Raw genomic sequence first — 17117 nt, 5'->3', positions numbered from 1 at the left:
GCATTGGCAGAGGTGGTGGTGGCGGCTGCCGGGTGGCATTGGCAGAGGTGGTGGTGGCTGCCGGGTGGCATTGGCAGAGGTGGTGGTGGCGGCTGCCAGGTGGTATTGGCAGAGTTGGTGGTGGCGGCTGCCAGGTGGTATTGGCAGAGGTTGTGGTGGCAGCTGCCAGGTGGCATTGGCAGAGGTGGTGGTAGCAGCTGCCAGGTGGCATTGGCAGAGGTGGTGGTGGCGGCTGCCAGGTGGTATTGGCAGAGTTGGTGGTGGCGGCTGCCAGGTGGTATTGGCAGAGGTTGTGGTGGCAGCTGCCAGGTGGCATTGGCAGAGGTGGTGGTAGCGGCTGCCAGGTGGCATTGGCAGAGGTGGTGGTGGCGGCTGCCAGGTGGTATTGTCAGCGTTGGTGGTGGCGGCTGCCAGGTGGTATTGGCAGAGGTGGTGGTGGCGGCTGCCAGGTGGTATTGGCAGAGATGGTGGTGGTGGCTGCCAGGTGGTATTGGCAGAGATGGTGGTGGCGGCTGCCAGGTGGTATTGGCAGAGATGGTGGTGGCGGCTGCCAGGTGGTATTGGCAGAGATGGTGGTGGCGGCTGCCAGGTGGTATTAGCAGAGATGGTGGTGGCGGCTGCCAGGTGGTATTGGCAGAGGTGGTGATGGTGGCTGCCAGGTGGTATTGGCAGCGGTGGTTGCTGTCGATGTTAAACCGAGGTTTCATAGCTGTATTGAGTGGAGATATAACAAATAATGTTAAAGTGCATTCCAATCACAAGATATTGATGAGCTATCCTTACGACCTATCCCCATAAATTAGCTGTTATAAGCTGTTCTACATCCGGATTTGCATTGTCTGGTCATGACCGCTATTCATTGATTGGGATTCTATTCAATGTGTTTCTATTCAGCCAGAGATCATACACAGCTGATCAGGGGTTGCCAGGTGCTGGACCCCACTAATCTGATATTGATGGTCTACACTAAGCATAGGTAATCAATATCTTGTGAAGTGACAAAACAATCCCTTTATGTAATAGATGAGCATTATTTGTATTTCTTAACATCTAGCCATCCTGGCTAATAATGAATAAATTATTTACTACATCATTTCCTAGAATTACAAGATTACAAGGATGTAATTTAATGCTGAAACCATTCCTGCATGTGATGGCTTAATGGTGTGTGGTTTTACATAAACAAACTAACAAAATGCCTTTACAATTATCATTAGGAACTACATGCAATGCAAATTAGCTAATTTTCAATAACCGTTCACTTACAGAGGTGCTCCCAAAATCGTTATAGGTATTTAGACAGTTAAGTCCATATTTATTTGTGCATGCCAATGCATCTGACTTTTACGTTTCCCCTTTTGGTAAACTCCCCCTCATGTTGCCATCCCATGGCTCCAATGCTATCAGTCGAGCATGCGCAGTTTAGGCTCTATTTTTCCATAGACTGGTTGGCTGAGTATGCACAGTGATCTGGCCTTAATGTCACACTGGGGCCGAGAGGATGCCCAGCATGCGGCGCAACACCAGGGAAGAAATGCAAGGAAACCCGGGCAATAGGTAGAAGGGAGAGGGTTCACCTCCTAACATAAACCGGAGTCTGATACCTGAACTCCCTACAGTCCCTAGTCGGGTCCTTCCCCCCTGTGTGAGAACACCCTGTCTAGTGCGCAGGCCAGGGAGATAGTAGTCCCACTACTACAATAAGACAACACGAGGAAGGTACAACTAACAGTGGGAAAAGACACAACAAGTAACACTCCTTAGCTTCTCCAACAGGAAACTTCACTGCTGCAACTAGAGCTAACACCTCAGCTTATTCAGAGACTGACTGTCAAAGAGGTCAGTATAGAAGATCTATAACCAGCAAGCAGAGAAGCTACCAGTGGGTTTACATAGTGGGAGGGAGTGTTCACAAGATGCTGCAGCTGAGCACTCAAGCTCTAAGTTCACAGCCAGAAGATAGGGTTAAGAACCCCTTTTCAGCACAGAATAAAAGTAAATTCACTCAAAGTAGAGGACAAACACATCCTAAAGAGGACCTGCCATCTAATACACATTGTGACCTTCCGATCCTAGATCCTCCAGGGGTCACATCAGGACCTGACCCTGAAGCATCAAGGAGAAGCCATGTGCTACTGGAAAGTCAAACATTGGAGGAATAGGATGGTCGGCTCGGCTCTGTTGGGCTGGATACACAAAGTGGCTGAAGGAGAATAAAAAACGCTAAAAGGGGCGAAAAAGGAATCTCCTGTAGGACTGGTCTGTATATTTACTGTAATTATACAGAATTGGGGCTTGGGGTAAAACATTGTCACTGGGTAATTATGTTTTAAATGCCCAAATGCAGCAAAGAACAGAAGACAAAGAAAACTGTTCCCGAGTCCATATTGACTCCCATGAATGATACGAGAACACTGAGAATACTGGAAGTGTAAATCTTAAAGCTAGAGGCAGCATATTACCGAAACATGAGTGTTAGGGAAAACATCCTCCATTTCCAGATACCATGATATTGCGTACACTCGCTTACTCTGCAAATAAGCCCAGAAGACTCATGAAATATGATGGGATCTCCTGGCACTGTTTATAGCCTGTCCTGTCACTGGTCACCGTCCGTATGGATGGAAGTCGCTGGTCCTGCAGTTCGCACCGTTCATAAAACTGCTGAAGAAGTTCTTGCAAAACGTGCGTCGGGGCGGCGGGGATTGTTCCTACAGCACTACTCTACACGTCCGTCATCTATTTAGGACTGCACGCGCTCTTTACCTGTTTATATTAGGACAAGTCCACCTAAAGGATTTCTGTGTTACATATAGGGCCCATCTTTATAGAACGCTCTGTTACTGGGTGTATTGCACCTGGTTTATTTACATGGATCCCTACCTCTGGCCTCACATGCTTTTTAATTATTTTATGTATGTTTTTCATGTTTAAATAAAATCCATTATTTTAAGGCATATATGCTCCTTTCTTTTTTCTTTTACCCCCTTTTTTTTGCAAAATCTGCTTTATGAAAGTTGCTTCTTTATTGTCAAGTGAGCAGGTTTTGCCTGTGGAAAAAAAACACAGCAAACACCCAACGTGTGCACAGAGCCTAATGCTATTGTGCCTCACTGATTGTATTGTTAACGTTGTTACTTATGACTGTTGTGTTTGAAATGGTTACACTGTAAAGCGCTGCGGAATAGGTTGGCGCTATATAAATAAAGATTATTATTATTATAATGGTAAAAATTGGTTACATCACCAAGAGTATGTGCACGTAACATATTTAAAGTTTTTTTTTTTTTAAGCAAATCCTCTCCAGAATTCACCTAAAAAATTATTTCAGGAACTTTTGGAAAGCAATTCCAGTTCATTTCTATAAAAATCCACTTTGTTAATATGAGGAGGCTTTTTTTCCTCTGAAGAGGTTTAGACAAACACCTGGTGGACAGAAATAAATTACGGGTCATTTCTTTGAACAGGATCCAGAAGGAAACCTCTCCAAACATGGCCCCGTCCAATCAGAAGGCAGAAGCTCCAGGAGAAAACCTCTTCCCAAACCTCTTACTAATCGGGTGTATAACAATAAATGGCCGCTGTCTGTGCAGTCCGATCTATCCAGGAGTGAGGACTCGTCTACAGCATTATGTCATCTAGACGGTTGGCTCAGTAATCTCTTACATGATCAGGGTGGTGGTCTTCCCCATCTCATCTTGGGTGGTCTCCTCCCTACAGGACAGGAAACATAGATCATCAGTGCGGATTAGGATCAATATTCACAGGGAAAAGATACAATAAAATCAGACTTTATTAGACATGCATTAAATAGAGCAATACTGAACAGCGACACACAACTCAACCCAAAAATGCTCCAGTGGCCGGGAAGTGACCCTAATGGGAACTACTAGTGTAACCTCGGACAATGTGGGGTCCCAAACTGACCCTCTTACATATCCCACCTAACCTAGAAAGCGCCAATGACGCCCCTGCTCAAACACTGGCCCCAACGGGGCACCGGTCAGTCACATTACAGAAGGGTCATATTGGGACACAGGTATATTACCCACAAGAGCCGACATATACGCCGATAGTGGCAAACTAACACGGCTTCATCTCCTCGTTATCCGCAAAGGTAAAGGTAAACTAGTCATCTGGGTAATTTCACAATGCATCACTGGGAACGGAAGCTGGCGGCCGCATCGCTCGCATCGGTGGACGCCGGAGGGCGAGAATAGCACGATTTTTTATTTTTTTAAAAAATAATTTTTAACATTATATCTTTTTACTATTGATGCAGCACAGGCAGGTCCAAGTAGACCATCCGCCTCCTTATCCAGGCATTGTAGGGAGGTCATACAGGCACGTGGAGGCCACACACACTACTGAGCATCATTGCCTTGTCTTAGTGCATTTCCACTGAAGTTGGATCAGCCTGGAATTTGATTTTTCACTTTGATTTTGAGTATCATTCCAAATCCAGACCTCCGTGGGATATTAATTTGGATTTACATTATTCATTACATATAAAACATAAAAATGATCAAAGATTTACAACTGAATTATTTCATTCCGTGCTATCTAGGATGTGGAATTTTAGTGATCCCTTTATTTTTTTGAGCAGTGTATTTATGAATGAGATCTCCTCGGAGACATCTTTTTTCTAAGCTAAACAAGCCCAACTTTTCTAACCTTTCATCATATGAGAGGTCTCCATTCCTGATAATAATCTAGTTTCTGCCTTTGAACTGACTCTATCTTCTGAAAATCCTTTTTAAACTATGGAGCCCAAAACTGGATCCCATATTCCAGATGTGGCCTCACAAGTGATTTATAAAGGAGTAACCGTATGGGATTTTATCTTTTTTTATACACCGTAAAATCTTGTTGCCTTTGCAGCTGCTGCCTGACATTGAGTGCTGCTGCTCAGCTGACTTGTCTCCAGAATCCCCCGTCCTTCTCCTGTTCTGTAGTCCCGAGTATACTGCCATCTAATGTATATGCAGCCATAGGATTACACAGCGCGGGGAGCACAGGCCGTGTGGTGGTGCAGGGAGCTGACGGCTCCACTATTGTACTCAGCCATATCTAGGAGGATACGGAATGGACATGTGCCGACCTCCTGAGACCGCTCCCAAACCAAGCGTCCTAGACAGGGGGTATGCTGTAGAGAGTATACATGCTTCTCATTACACCTTGTGTCTTTCTGAAGGAGCCATAGAAAATGCTGATCATGGTCTCTTCTTCCAGGTGCCATTTTAAACAGTAAAATACATAGAATTCATCTAATTTATGTGTCCTATAAACATCCTAAACTGAGAAATGACTTTCACACCCTGACAAGTATCAGCGCAGACAGATGGACAGTGTGTGCAGACAGGTTTTATATCATTTCTACCTGGAAAAAAAGCACTTACAAGGTTTTCTCCATCCTGATTCGCTCTTTCTCCTCCTTCTCCCATCTTTCTTGCATTTCTTTTCTGTTGTACATGGAACATAAATCATCATCTCATATGTAAATGTATAAACATCAGCAATGTGAGGAGCAGCAGTGATCACATTCCCCTCGGTCTCCATGATACAATGTTGTATCCTCAGAGCGGTCACTAGGGGGCGCTCACTGTGTGAGGACAGAAGGCTGGCGGCATAAATACACCGCATGGCGGTTCTACATCATTCATAGAGGTCGATCCCAGACTTATCTATGGCTTTCATTTCCCATTTTGGATCCTTCATTTTTTACTCCTTCCAAGAGCCACATCCCTTTATGTTTCGGTCTACATAGACATTTGAGGATTTGTCGACACAAGCAGAATTATTTTTTTTTTTTGAATTTGTAAAATGTATTTCTGCTGGTTTGTTGTCTCCATAATCGTACTGACCTGGAGAATCGTATCGTCAGGTCATTATTACTCTACAATGAACATTCTAAGGAAGAATCCCCAAAAACCATTACAGAATTTACTTTTTTTCCTGCAATTTTGGAGAACTTGGAATTTCACTTCTAATACATCACGTGATAAATTGAATAGTGTTTATGAAATATACAACTTGTTCTGCAAATAAACAAGCCCTGATATCGCTATGGATGGAAAAATAAAGAATGATGGCTCTTAGAAGTAGGGGGAGATGAATACGCAAAACAGAACAGCCCCATGTTGGTAAGGGGTTAAATAGGTGAACAGCCGCAGGTGGAGCTCACTCCTGCTGGGCTGTTATAGGCAGATGATGGCTGTGAAACCCAGCAACTATCTCCCTGGGGCAGCTTCTGAGCCGCTCTGTCCTCCTGAGCTGACCACAGGCCGCCATCATTGGGATAACGTGACCTTCCCACTCACAGTCCGTGTATAATGCAGATGTGACCCCTGGGGGCTCCTGCTTCCTCCATCCGCCACTATCCCTCTGCTTTCTACCCCTTCTCTTCACGTGTGGTCGCCAGGAGTCTCCAAACAGTGTTCTTGGGGGATGACTTTCTCTATATGTTTAACATATATAATATCTGACATATTTCTACAGACGCCATATTAAGATATTGGCTCATGTTTCTGCGGCGCCCCAGGGTCCTGGTCATTGCAGTAATATCGTTCTCCTCTAGGGGGAGTGATGTTACGTTTGGAGGCAATAAAGGAGATCTCTTTACCAGGTAACACAAACCAGACAACACACTTCACTCTCCAGTCCGCCAGGGGAGCCATGCTCCTATTTATTAGGGCACTCTTCACAATTAGGTAAAACTGGTGGCCTGGAGAGGAAGTCAGGCAGTTCCCGTCAGGCAGACAGAGAGGAAGGAGGAATATCGAGCAGTTGCTGACAGAGTTGGTCCCTGACAGGGGTGGGATCCTGTCAGAGGCCTAGACAGAAGGCCGCGGAGCTGTGCCTGCCCCACGTGCGGCAGCATCCTAAGAAAGAGACACGAACAGCGAATTGTATTGTAGAGGGTGAGAAACGAAGTCATAGCAAAAGGAGAGGAAACCAGAAGGAGTTCAGCCCTGCACAGGCTGCCTCCTTCTGAGGCGCAGGATCCGGTAGCCGGAACACCGAGGGAGCAACAGTCTCTATGCCTTGCTCCAGAGACCGGCAGGACAGATAATTCCACGTTACCTGCCCGACCTATACCCAGGAGGCACAGTGGCAACTTGTGGGGGCCGGGGCGTGCTAGAGTCCCTGTAAAAAGCCTCAGGCCACCGGTCATATGGGTCTGTCCTATCCATCTGGGGACAGAGAGAGACATAACATCTAGAACATCTACCACAGTTGTGAGGACCTTATGAGAAGCTCAGCAGGGAGGTACTACAACACCCAGGCGCTAGAGGAAGGCTACTGATTTCCACCTGGATAAGGGGACTCTGGATTTGCCTCCAGACCGGCCGGACTCTGCCTGCCCTGTGACCTGGTGCTCTGGACTGTGGACACTGAAGCCTTCAGTAAAGGTAAAGAGACTGCAACCTTGTGTCCTCGTCCTTCACCGCGCCTCTCACCATCCACACACTGGGAGCCCTGGGGATACACTTCACCTGTGGGAAGGTATACCATCTAGCTGCCATAACATCACCCCAGCGGACCCCTTACAGCAGCGTCGGTCACTCTGACCGAATACCACAGGTGGCGTCACGAACATTATCCCTTTAAAGACCTTTCCCCCCTTTACACGGACATCCCTAGGGCCACGGACCGGGTCAGCCACCGTGACATCCCCCGGGTACCGAGTACCCCACGTCCCTATGGGGGCGATCCATTTCTTTTCTTCTCACCAGTCCAATAACAATTCCTAATGTTTGTTTCCCATAAAACGCTTTGCCGTCTTTTCCCCCTAAATTCTGATAACTGAGCGACCCCCTGTAAATGTCGCCTCTCTGTGCAGTAGAGATACGGTGGATGATGTGCAGACAGGTTTCTACCATCTGTCCCTGAGTACAAGGAATCGCACATCGCAGATAAGGACACGTCGGGATCATTATGGGATCTACAAGGTTTGCTGAGATTACATCAGTCATTCTCGCCACTTACATAATCTCCTTCCTGCTCTTTGTCAGTCGCCTTTTCTTCTTTGTATCAAGTTTGACATTCTCACTATTGTACAAGAAAGAAACATCCATTTATGTTAAATGGTCACAAACTCAATATTACGACAAAATGTAAGAAGCTTTGTAATATATCGTATCAGAGAAATCTGCTTCCTTCTCCACTTATGAGCCACTTCTACTCCCATCTGTGTCTTGAACTCACCACCCCCCAAAAAAAAACAGTTTAAAGTGAACCTGTCAGGTCTTATAGCGCTATTATCTGTAGATATTGGGTTAATCTGCAGGTTAATAGCGTTATGAAGGCGCTGGCCGCTGTACTGAAAGTGCGTCACCTGGGAGAAAATGAACTGTTTTTCTTCTGGGAGCCTCCGGCTTTCAGTCATGCAGGCGTGTCCTGAGGAATTAGTCACGGCTCACAGCACTGAGAGTGGTGACTGTAACCGCAACCCGACACAGACTGACAGGTCGCTCAGAAGTGCATCAGTGCAGAGCCGGCTGTCAGTCAGTGTCGGTGTGCGGTTACAGCTGCCCTCACTGTGTACTTAGTGGTGACTGAAGCTGTGCCGGACACTCCTCTATGACTGAAAGCCGGAGGCTCCTCTATTGCCGGCATACACAGTAATCACACTGCACTCAGATGACATCTGAGTGCAGTCCAATGTTTCGCCCACACCCATAGACTTGTATAGGTGACTATGATACAATTGCTAATTTGCATGAGAAAATAATCTCAGCTCTGAGCTGCCCCATAGAATAACACTGCTCCGAGTGCTGTGAGATGTGTTATCATGTAGCACTGGGCCGTGTTATAGGCTCGTGTGAGCGAACCCTTCCCCTGCACATTTACCCCATGTCTACAGGCTGCTTGTCATAGCGCTTGAGGACATGACTGCTTCCCTAGAAACTCCTCCACACGGTGCATCTTTCTTGCGCTGTTATTCTGCACCTTTTCTTGTGGGGGGTCAGTGGCATTTTTTGTTACAAGTGCAACGTGCTGTAGAGTCGGCTTTTTCTCCGACTGTCACCGACCTGATGATTTTGTATCCATCAGCTGTGCTGCTGAATAAACTGATCGTCAGCAGCAGGAGTCTAAGGTTTTTATTCACTTGATAATATCGGCACACTAGGCGGCACAAGGCAGGGAACAGTGCAGAGAATATATGCCCCCGACCAACATCGTCCCGCCCACGGGGCACTTACCTCCTCATTTACATATAATACTATATCCTCTGACACAGCTAAGTGGGGGGACCACGGCGGTGGATTGGGGCGCCAGGAGGCAGAGTCACTGCTGCCGGAAGCTGGAGGCGGTGGCAGGAGTGGAGCGATGCGGTGTGCTCCGGGCTGGGAGGAGGTGGTGTGAGGCGGTGCGAGGCTGTGGCGGGCTCCGGGCTTGGAGGAGGTGTGAGGCGGTGCGAGGCTGTGGTGGGCTCCGGGCTGGGCGGAGGAGGTGTGAGGCGGTGCGAGGCTGTGGTGAGCTCCGGGCTGGGCGGAGGAGGTGTGAGGCGGTGCGAGGCTGTGGTGGGCTCCGGGCTGGGAGGAGGGGGTGTGAGGTGGTGCGAGGCTGTGGCGGGCTCCGGGCTGGGAGGAGGGGGTGTGAGGCAGTGCGAGGCTGCGGTGTGCTCCGGGCTGGGCGGAGGGGGTGTGAGGCGGTGCGAGGCTGTGGTGGGCTCCGGGCTGGGCAGTGGGGGTGTGAGGTGGTGCGAGGGTGTGGTGGGCTCCGGGCTGGGCAGAGGGGGTGTGAGGCGGTGCGAGGCTGTGGTGGGCTCCGGGCTGGGCAGTGGGGGTGTGAGGTGGTGCGAGGGTGTGGTGGGCTCCGGGCTGGGAGGAGGGGGTGTGAGGCGGTGCGAGGCTGTGGCAGGCTCCGGGCTGGGCAATGGGGGTGTGAGGTGGTGCGAGGGTGTGGTGGGCTCCGGGCTGGGCGGAGAGGGTGTGAGGTGGTGCGAGGCTGTGGCAGGCTCCGGGCTGGGCAGAGGGGGTGTGAGGCGGTCCGAGGCTGTGCCGGGCTGGGAGGAGGGGGTGTGAAGCGGTGCGAGGCTGTGGCGGGCTCCGGGCTGGGCGGAGGGGGTGTGAGGCGGTGCGAGGCTGTGGTGAGCTCCGGGCTGGGCGGAGGGGGCGTGAGGCGGTGCGAGGCTGTGGCGGGCTCCGGGCTGGACGGAGGGGGTGTGAGGCGGTGCGAGGCTGTGGTGAGCTCCGGGCTGGGCGGAGGGAGCGTGAGGCGGTGCGAGGCTGTGGCGGGCTTCAGGCTGGACGGAGGGGGTGTGACGCGGTGCGAGGCTGTGGTGAGCTCCGGGCTGGGCGGAGGGGGCGTGAGGCGGTGCCAGGCTGTGGCGGGCTCCGGGCTGGGCAGTGGGGGTGTGAGGTGGTGCGAGGGTGTGGTGGGCTCCGGGCTGGGAGGAGGGGGTCTGAGGTGGTGCGAGGGTGTGGTGGGCTCACTCTTCCCATCCTTTTCATTGCGGAGTACCTTGGAAATGTCCTCTGGAGACAGCGCATGCGCAGGTTGAGATCTCGGGATTATAACCACCATATAACGGAGTAATATTAATAATCATGATTATAATTTTATACCGAGTCTAAGACCAAATCTGGGGACATTTCCACTTTGTACCTGGTGGGGGTCCGACTACCAGAACTGCTGCAGATCCTGAGAGTGGAGGGTCCGCAGTGCTGGCTTATTGCCGCATCCCCTCCATTCAGAGGCGTAGCTAGGGTTTCAACTTGGGGGCGAAACATCTGAGTGGGCCCCTAACTAGCTAACCCTGATTACAGCTTATAGTGGAACCTCAGAATATGATCACGCTGTTATTGAAAATAAATCTATATACACAAACGAACATTGATTTTACCGCCATATTGTGACGATATGCAACTTTGATGGTCGCAATACTATGAGTGCCCCTATAACAATACAGTAATGCTAAGTGCCCACTTTACATTTAATAATGTCCCCTAAGTTCCCTCATGTACTGCTCCCTTATACACAGTATGGTGAGCTCAAAGCTTCCATATACACAGTATAAGGCCCCCACAGCTTCCCTATACACAGTATGGTGAGCTCAAAGCTTCTCTATACACGGTATAAGGCCCCCACAGCTTCCCTATACACAGTATGGTGAGCTCAAAGCTTCCATATACACAGTATAAGGCCCCCACAGCTTCCCTATAAACAGTATGGTGAGCTCAAAGCTTCTCTATACACGGTATAAGGCCCCCACAGCTTCCCTATACACAGTATGGTGAGCTCAAAGCTTCTCTATACACGGTATAAGGCCCCCACAGCTCCCCTATACACAGTATGATGATTCTATAACTCCCCGATTCACCGTATGATGTTCTCACTGCTCCCCTATACACAGTATAATGCTGACAGAGCTCCACTATAGAAAGTATAATGCCCCCCCCAGAGCTCCCCTATATACAGTGTAATGGGCCAACAGCTCCCATATGCACAATATGCCTTCACAGTTCCCTATACACAGTATGGTGGGTGCACATCTCCCTTATAAACAGTATGATGGGCCCGCAGTTTCCGTCAAACAGTATGATGGGCCCGCAGCTCCCTTATACACAGTATGATGGGCCCGCAGCTCCCTTATACACAGTATGATGAGCCCGCAGCTCCCTTAAACACAGTATGATGGGCCCACAGCTCCCTTATACACAGTATGATGGGCCCGCAGCTCCCTTATACACAGTATGATGGGCCCGCAGCTCCCTTATACACGGTATGATGAGCCCACAGCTCCCTTATACACAGTATGATGGGCCCACAGCTCCCTTATACACAGTATGATGGGCCCGCAGCTCCCTTATACACAGTATGATGGGCCCGCAGCTCCCTTATACACAGTATGATGGGCCCGCAGCTCCCTTATACACAGTATGATGGGCCCGCAGCTCCCTTATACACAGTATGAGCCCACAGCTCCCTTATGCACAGCATGATGGGCCCGCAGCTCCCTTATACACAGTATGATGGGCCCGCAGCTCCCTTATACACAGCATGATGGGCCCGCAGCTCCCTTATACACAGTATGATGGACCCGCAGCTCCCTTATACACAGTATGATGGGCCCGCAGCTCCCTTATACACAGTATGATGAGCCCATAGCTCCCTTATACACAGCATGATGGGCCCGCAGCTCCCTTATACACAGTATGATGGGCCCGCAGCTCCCTTATACACAGTATGATGGGCCCGCAGCTCCCTTATACACAGTATGATGGGCCCGCAGCTCCCTTATACACAGTATGATGGGCCCGCAGCTCCCTTATACACAGTATGATGGGCCCGCAGCTCCCTTATACACAGTATGAGCCCACAGCTCCCATTGTCTGGAGCATCATGCAGGACTTACAAGGGATGTAAAGGTAGTGGGCCTTCAAAGAGTAAGACCTAATATACGGAGACAGGATCAGCAAGGGGAAGGTTAGAGAATGGAATCCAGTGGATTTATGACCCTAATTCTGTTAGGCCATTTGGTAGTAATGAAGATTTAGCCTTCACGGGCTTTCTCAGGACTTCATTCTTCCCCTGTCCCCCCCCCCATGTATTGTTACTAGTTGTTATCTCTCCCATATATGCACTGACTGAGCTCTTCCGGGATCTCACACACAACCTGTTTTTCCTGCTTTATGGAACGCACTTGAGTCGCTCAGCGCGTGCGCACTGACCGTTGGGCTTATCCACCGCATGTGACTGAAGTCTCTCAGTGGACGCCGCCGCGCACCTGTGTCGGCCGCGCACCTGTGTCGGTGTCTCCTGATTGGCCAGCAGGTGTACTTGCTACTTATAAATAGGGTCTTGACGTCCACCATGACACTTCCCCTAATGAAGCGGCTGTGAGGCAGCGACGCGCGTTGGCTAGAGCAGGCAGACCTGGGGCATGTTGGTTTAGTAAGTCAGATATTGCATTAGCGCAGTCCCATTCATTACATTTGGATCTTGGCTCATTGTTTATGGCTCATCCATGCAGGTGACTACATTTGGTGTATTCTCGCCTTACTCCTCTGTGATGTGCTCACATACATGGTGAAAGCCATTGATGCCATTGTGATGTGTATATGTGTATTTCTAGAAATTCTATAGACGGCAGCTTCTGATTAGTCATTTCTATACGATCTGGCTCTCGGGGAGTTTGGCTCCTCAGTCCAGGACTTTTAGCTGAAAATGTGAATATGTTTTTCATTTTTTAATCTAACGTCCCCTGACATCACTTCTTCTCTTGGGAATTGTAACGCGGCTCCACATATTTACATTTTCATCTACATTTCGCTCCTGTACATTGGAGGCGATTTCCCCTGTGAGCCCTTTTATTCTCCATTGTATATATATAGTTTTTCTGCTATGTATTTGTAATGTGGACGGCTTTTGGGATTATTTAATATCTTTGCACATTTCTTACTCACCTGCCTTGCATTGTCTCGCATGTCGCTCCACTATGATTTTAACTGTTTTTAATTGTATGTTGTTGTCTAACTTGGCATTGTTAATAAAGCCATTGATGTGGGCATCGGCACTGAGCCCACATCTTTCCCGGCACATGTCAGCTCTTTTGAACAACTGACATGTGCCTCTAACAGCCGTGGGTGGAATCACGATCCACCCTCGGCTGTTAACTAGTTAAATGCCGCTGTCAAACTCTGTCAGCGACATATAGCGCACGCTTCCGGCAAGCAAAACCTATCGGTGACCCTGTCATGTGATGGCGGATCACCGATGGGTTGGCATGACAACGAGAGGTCTCCAGCGGATCTCTTTGGTTGTCACTGCCCGATTGCTCGGAGCTACCTGAATCAGAGGATCAGCCGTCTGAGATCAGGAAACATTGATATCGCTGCATGATCTATAAGGTTTGCTTCTATTAAGGAGTTACATTTTGTTACTTACGTTCTTGTGAACTTCTCTTTAACGTATTTTTTGAATCTTCCAATAGCTCTCATCAGGGGATTCACCCTATAGCACAAGGAGAACATGTCACTGTGTGTGTTAGGTAAGGGAGACACTGGGACTTCTGTGTTACACTGGTCATTTATTGATAAAAGATGTCAGCTCTTAGTTGTCCCCTATCCCCAGTATAGGGCATAAGTTAGTGATTCCGGGGTGCGTCTGCTGGGACCTCCAGCTCTGAGATGTCCCCCCATAGGATGGAGCCGAGGTGGCGCATGCGCCCCACACACTGCACAATGAGAAGAAAGACTCTTACCTGGAAGCTGGTTCTGTAGCTAAAAGACAAACAACAGTTTACAATTAGATTTACTGAACGACCTAATAAATCGCTCAGCGGCAGCGGACGACTTATTGTTCGCTCGTATTCACACGTCATTTTATTCTCAGCCACACAAAACTAAGCCAACGCCTTCTCATTAAGGGGCAGCATCGGATTCTCAGCTTTTTTTTTTCTTTTTTTTTCGCCTTTTGTGTCCATTTTTACCATCAGTATGTCATCTATTTCTTTTACAGGCAAAAAAAGGAATAAAAAAGCTGGTGGACGTTGTTCCTAGTAGTCAGTGAGTGGGTGAGTTTGGTGGACACTTCGCCCCCGGTGACATGTTCCCGGCCCCATAGACTATAAGGGCCAGTGAGAAATAGACGGCAGCCCCCCTGTACACATGTGAGGAGCCTTTCCTTCCCAACGTTACTGCCCAGAGACTTCCTGACCCCATTATGGGATCTGCTCCGGCATTCAGGCCTCGGCTATACTGTAACTACTGGGGTGCAGGGGGGTTACATCCATAGTGGCGGACACACGGCCGGGGGTCCTGGGGGGCGCTGCCTCTGTTCCCCATCACCCACCGTCATCATTACTGCTCCTGTGCGTCTGAGGCTCCGCTCCGCAGGCGCCATTACATCAATAGACCGCGCCTGCAGTGCAAAGCTCCGTCCCCGCACTGCACAGAGCGGAGCCGGGCGCTGGGAGGAGACGGCGAGGTAGAAATGCTGGAATTGTCACTTCTGAGAAGGTCAATACTTACTTGTCATGGTGGAAATTGGCATCTGTAAATGTAAAAAGAGAAAAGTATAAAGGCCATGAAATATTCCCGCCTCTTCCACCTCACACAGTCATAGGCTTCTATTACACTGGACAATCAATGGGGTTTCCGATAATCGCAGCAGATAGATGGATTAATAGTAAGGCGATGTGTGAGCGCCGCTCCGTGCCCCATTCACACCGTCCATACACCGCAGCCTGGTCAGTGACCCCGGCGTCTGCCGGCAGCTCAGCCACAGCGGACTTTATGCTCCATTTATTCAGGTATAAAATCTGTGGAATAGATCTGTAAACGAGCTGCATCTTATCAATCTCTGAAGCTGCGGCCATTGTTTCCATGTTTATGCTAAATAATGGGGGCAAACTATCTTCATCATGAAGTGTCAGGGTCCTTGGAGGGGTCTCAGATGCAGAGCCCACTCCACCGCGGGCAGTTGTCTATAATCTATAGATGTCATCCCCCTCTATCGGAAGCAGCTGGCGTGCCCACTGATTGCCGCTGTTAACCTGTGTAATGCCACTGTCAGCAGAGCTGAGGAAGCTGCCCACCCCAGGCTCTGTATGTCCCACGTCCATAGACAGTGAGCTGCCTGTCACAGGAGGGGCGTGTCAGACCAGGGCTCAGGAGCAGCTAGTCCCAGCAATGATAAGCTACAGGTAATAATACAATCATTGTAAGCAAACAGCAGCATGGAGCGTGATAAGAGGCAGCGCCGACATCTGTGTGTTAACCCCTGCAGCATGCGCTCTTCAGTTTACGGAGCACATACTGCTGACAGGTTTCCTTTAAATAAAAAAAAATGCCGGTTTCCTATGGTGATAACCGTGCTGAGCTGATTAGCCGGGCAGTTGGCCATGCGAAAACAACGGACGTCAGACAACAGAAATTCATCTTCATATATGTCCAGAGATATCGTTACAATCACTGTTCTGAATTACATGACTTTTATTATTTCACACTTACACGACTGGTTTCTGAAATTTCACTCGTTAGTCTCATTAATAGCATAAACCTGAATTAGATAAAAAGAGAAAGGTTTCCTTATAAAAGGCCTAATGTTCAATACCAATTGTATCCATAGTGCATATTGCCATAACGAGCTCATTAACCCCTTCACCCCCGGAGCTGTTTTCGTTTTTCGCTCTCCTCCTTCCCAGAGCCATAACTTTTTTATTTTTCCGTCAATTTGGCCATGTGAGGGCTTATTTTTTGCAGGATGAGATGCACTTTTGAACAATAGCATTGGTTTTACCATGCCGTGTAACAGAAAACGGGAAAAAAATTCCAAGTGTGATGAAATTCAAAAAAGTGCAATTTCACACTTGTTTTTTGTTTGGCTTTTTTGCTACGTTCACCAAATGCTAAAACTAACCTGCCATTATGATTCTCCAGGTCATTACGAGTTCATAGACACCTAACATGTCTAGGTTATTTTTTATCTAAGTGGTGGAAAAAAATTCCAAAGTTTGCTAAAAAAAAAAAAACATTGCGCGATTTTCCGATACCCGTAGCCTCTCCATTTTTCGTGATCTGGGGTCAGGTGAGGGCTTATTTTTTGCGTGTCGAGCTGGTGTTTTTAATGATACCATTTTGGTGTAGATATGTTCTTTTGATCGCCTGTTATTGCATTTTAATGCAATGTAGCGGCGACCAAAAAAACATAATTTTGGCGTTTTATTTTTTTCTCGCTACGCCATTTAGCGATCAGGTTAATCATTTGTTTTTATTGATAGATCGGGCGATTCTGAACGCGGCGATAACAAATATGTGTAGGTTTGATTTTTTTTTTTAATTGTTTTATTTTGATTGGGACGAAAGGGGGGTGATTTGAACTTTTATATATTTTTTATCTTTTTATATTTTTAAACACTTTTTTTTAAATTTTGGCATGCTTCAATAGCGTCTATAGGAGGCTAGAAGCAGGCACAACTCGATCGCCTCTGCTACATAGAGGTCAATCACAGATCACCTCTATGTAGCAGAAATCCAGGTGTACTGTGAACGCCGACCACAGGATGGCGCTCAAAGCAATCAGCCATCAACAACTATAGAGGTCTCAAGGAGACCTCTGGTTGTTATGGCAATGCACCGCTGACCCCCGATCATGTGACGGAGCGG

General features: G+C 48.4%; 1 protein-coding gene across 1 annotated transcript; it reads right to left on the bottom strand.

The window, feature by feature from the left end:
• Positions 1–291: 291 nt before the first annotated feature.
• On the bottom strand, positions 292–16091 carry LOC143793108 (uncharacterized). The gene is made up of 8 exons (XM_077279755.1): positions 15963–16091; positions 14982–15003; positions 14213–14231; positions 13897–13962; positions 7990–8052; positions 5400–5462; positions 3667–3714; positions 292–709 (listed from the first exon to the last, which is right to left on the bottom strand). The coding sequence occupies exons 1-8, from the start codon at positions 16005–16007 to the stop codon at positions 691–693; spliced, it is 345 nt and encodes a 114-aa protein (XP_077135870.1). The 5' UTR covers positions 16008–16091; the 3' UTR covers positions 292–690.
• Positions 16092–17117: the final 1026 nt, after the last annotated feature.

This window comes from Ranitomeya variabilis, chromosome 1 (genome assembly GCF_051348905.1).
Source record: "Ranitomeya variabilis isolate aRanVar5 chromosome 1, aRanVar5.hap1, whole genome shotgun sequence".
NCBI lineage: Eukaryota > Metazoa > Chordata > Amphibia > Anura > Dendrobatidae > Ranitomeya > Ranitomeya variabilis.
Note: the sequence above shows the minus strand (reverse complement) of the source record. Positions and strands in the feature narration are given on the sequence as shown.

Bases quoted from the DNA above. Each gene is read 5' to 3' on its own strand.
- LOC143793108 (XM_077279755.1), bottom strand. From the start codon at position 16,007: ATGCTATTAATGAGACTAACGAGTGAAATTTCAGAAACCAGTCGT. The intron at 15,004-15,962 runs GTAAGTGTGAAA...TTACATTTACAG, and splicing joins AAATTTCAGAAACCAGTCGT to ATGCCAATTTCCACCATGAC. The intron at 3,715-5,399 runs GTAAGTGCTTTT...CCTGTCCTGTAG, and splicing joins ATCAGGATGGAGAAAACCTT to GGAGGAGACCACCCAAGATG.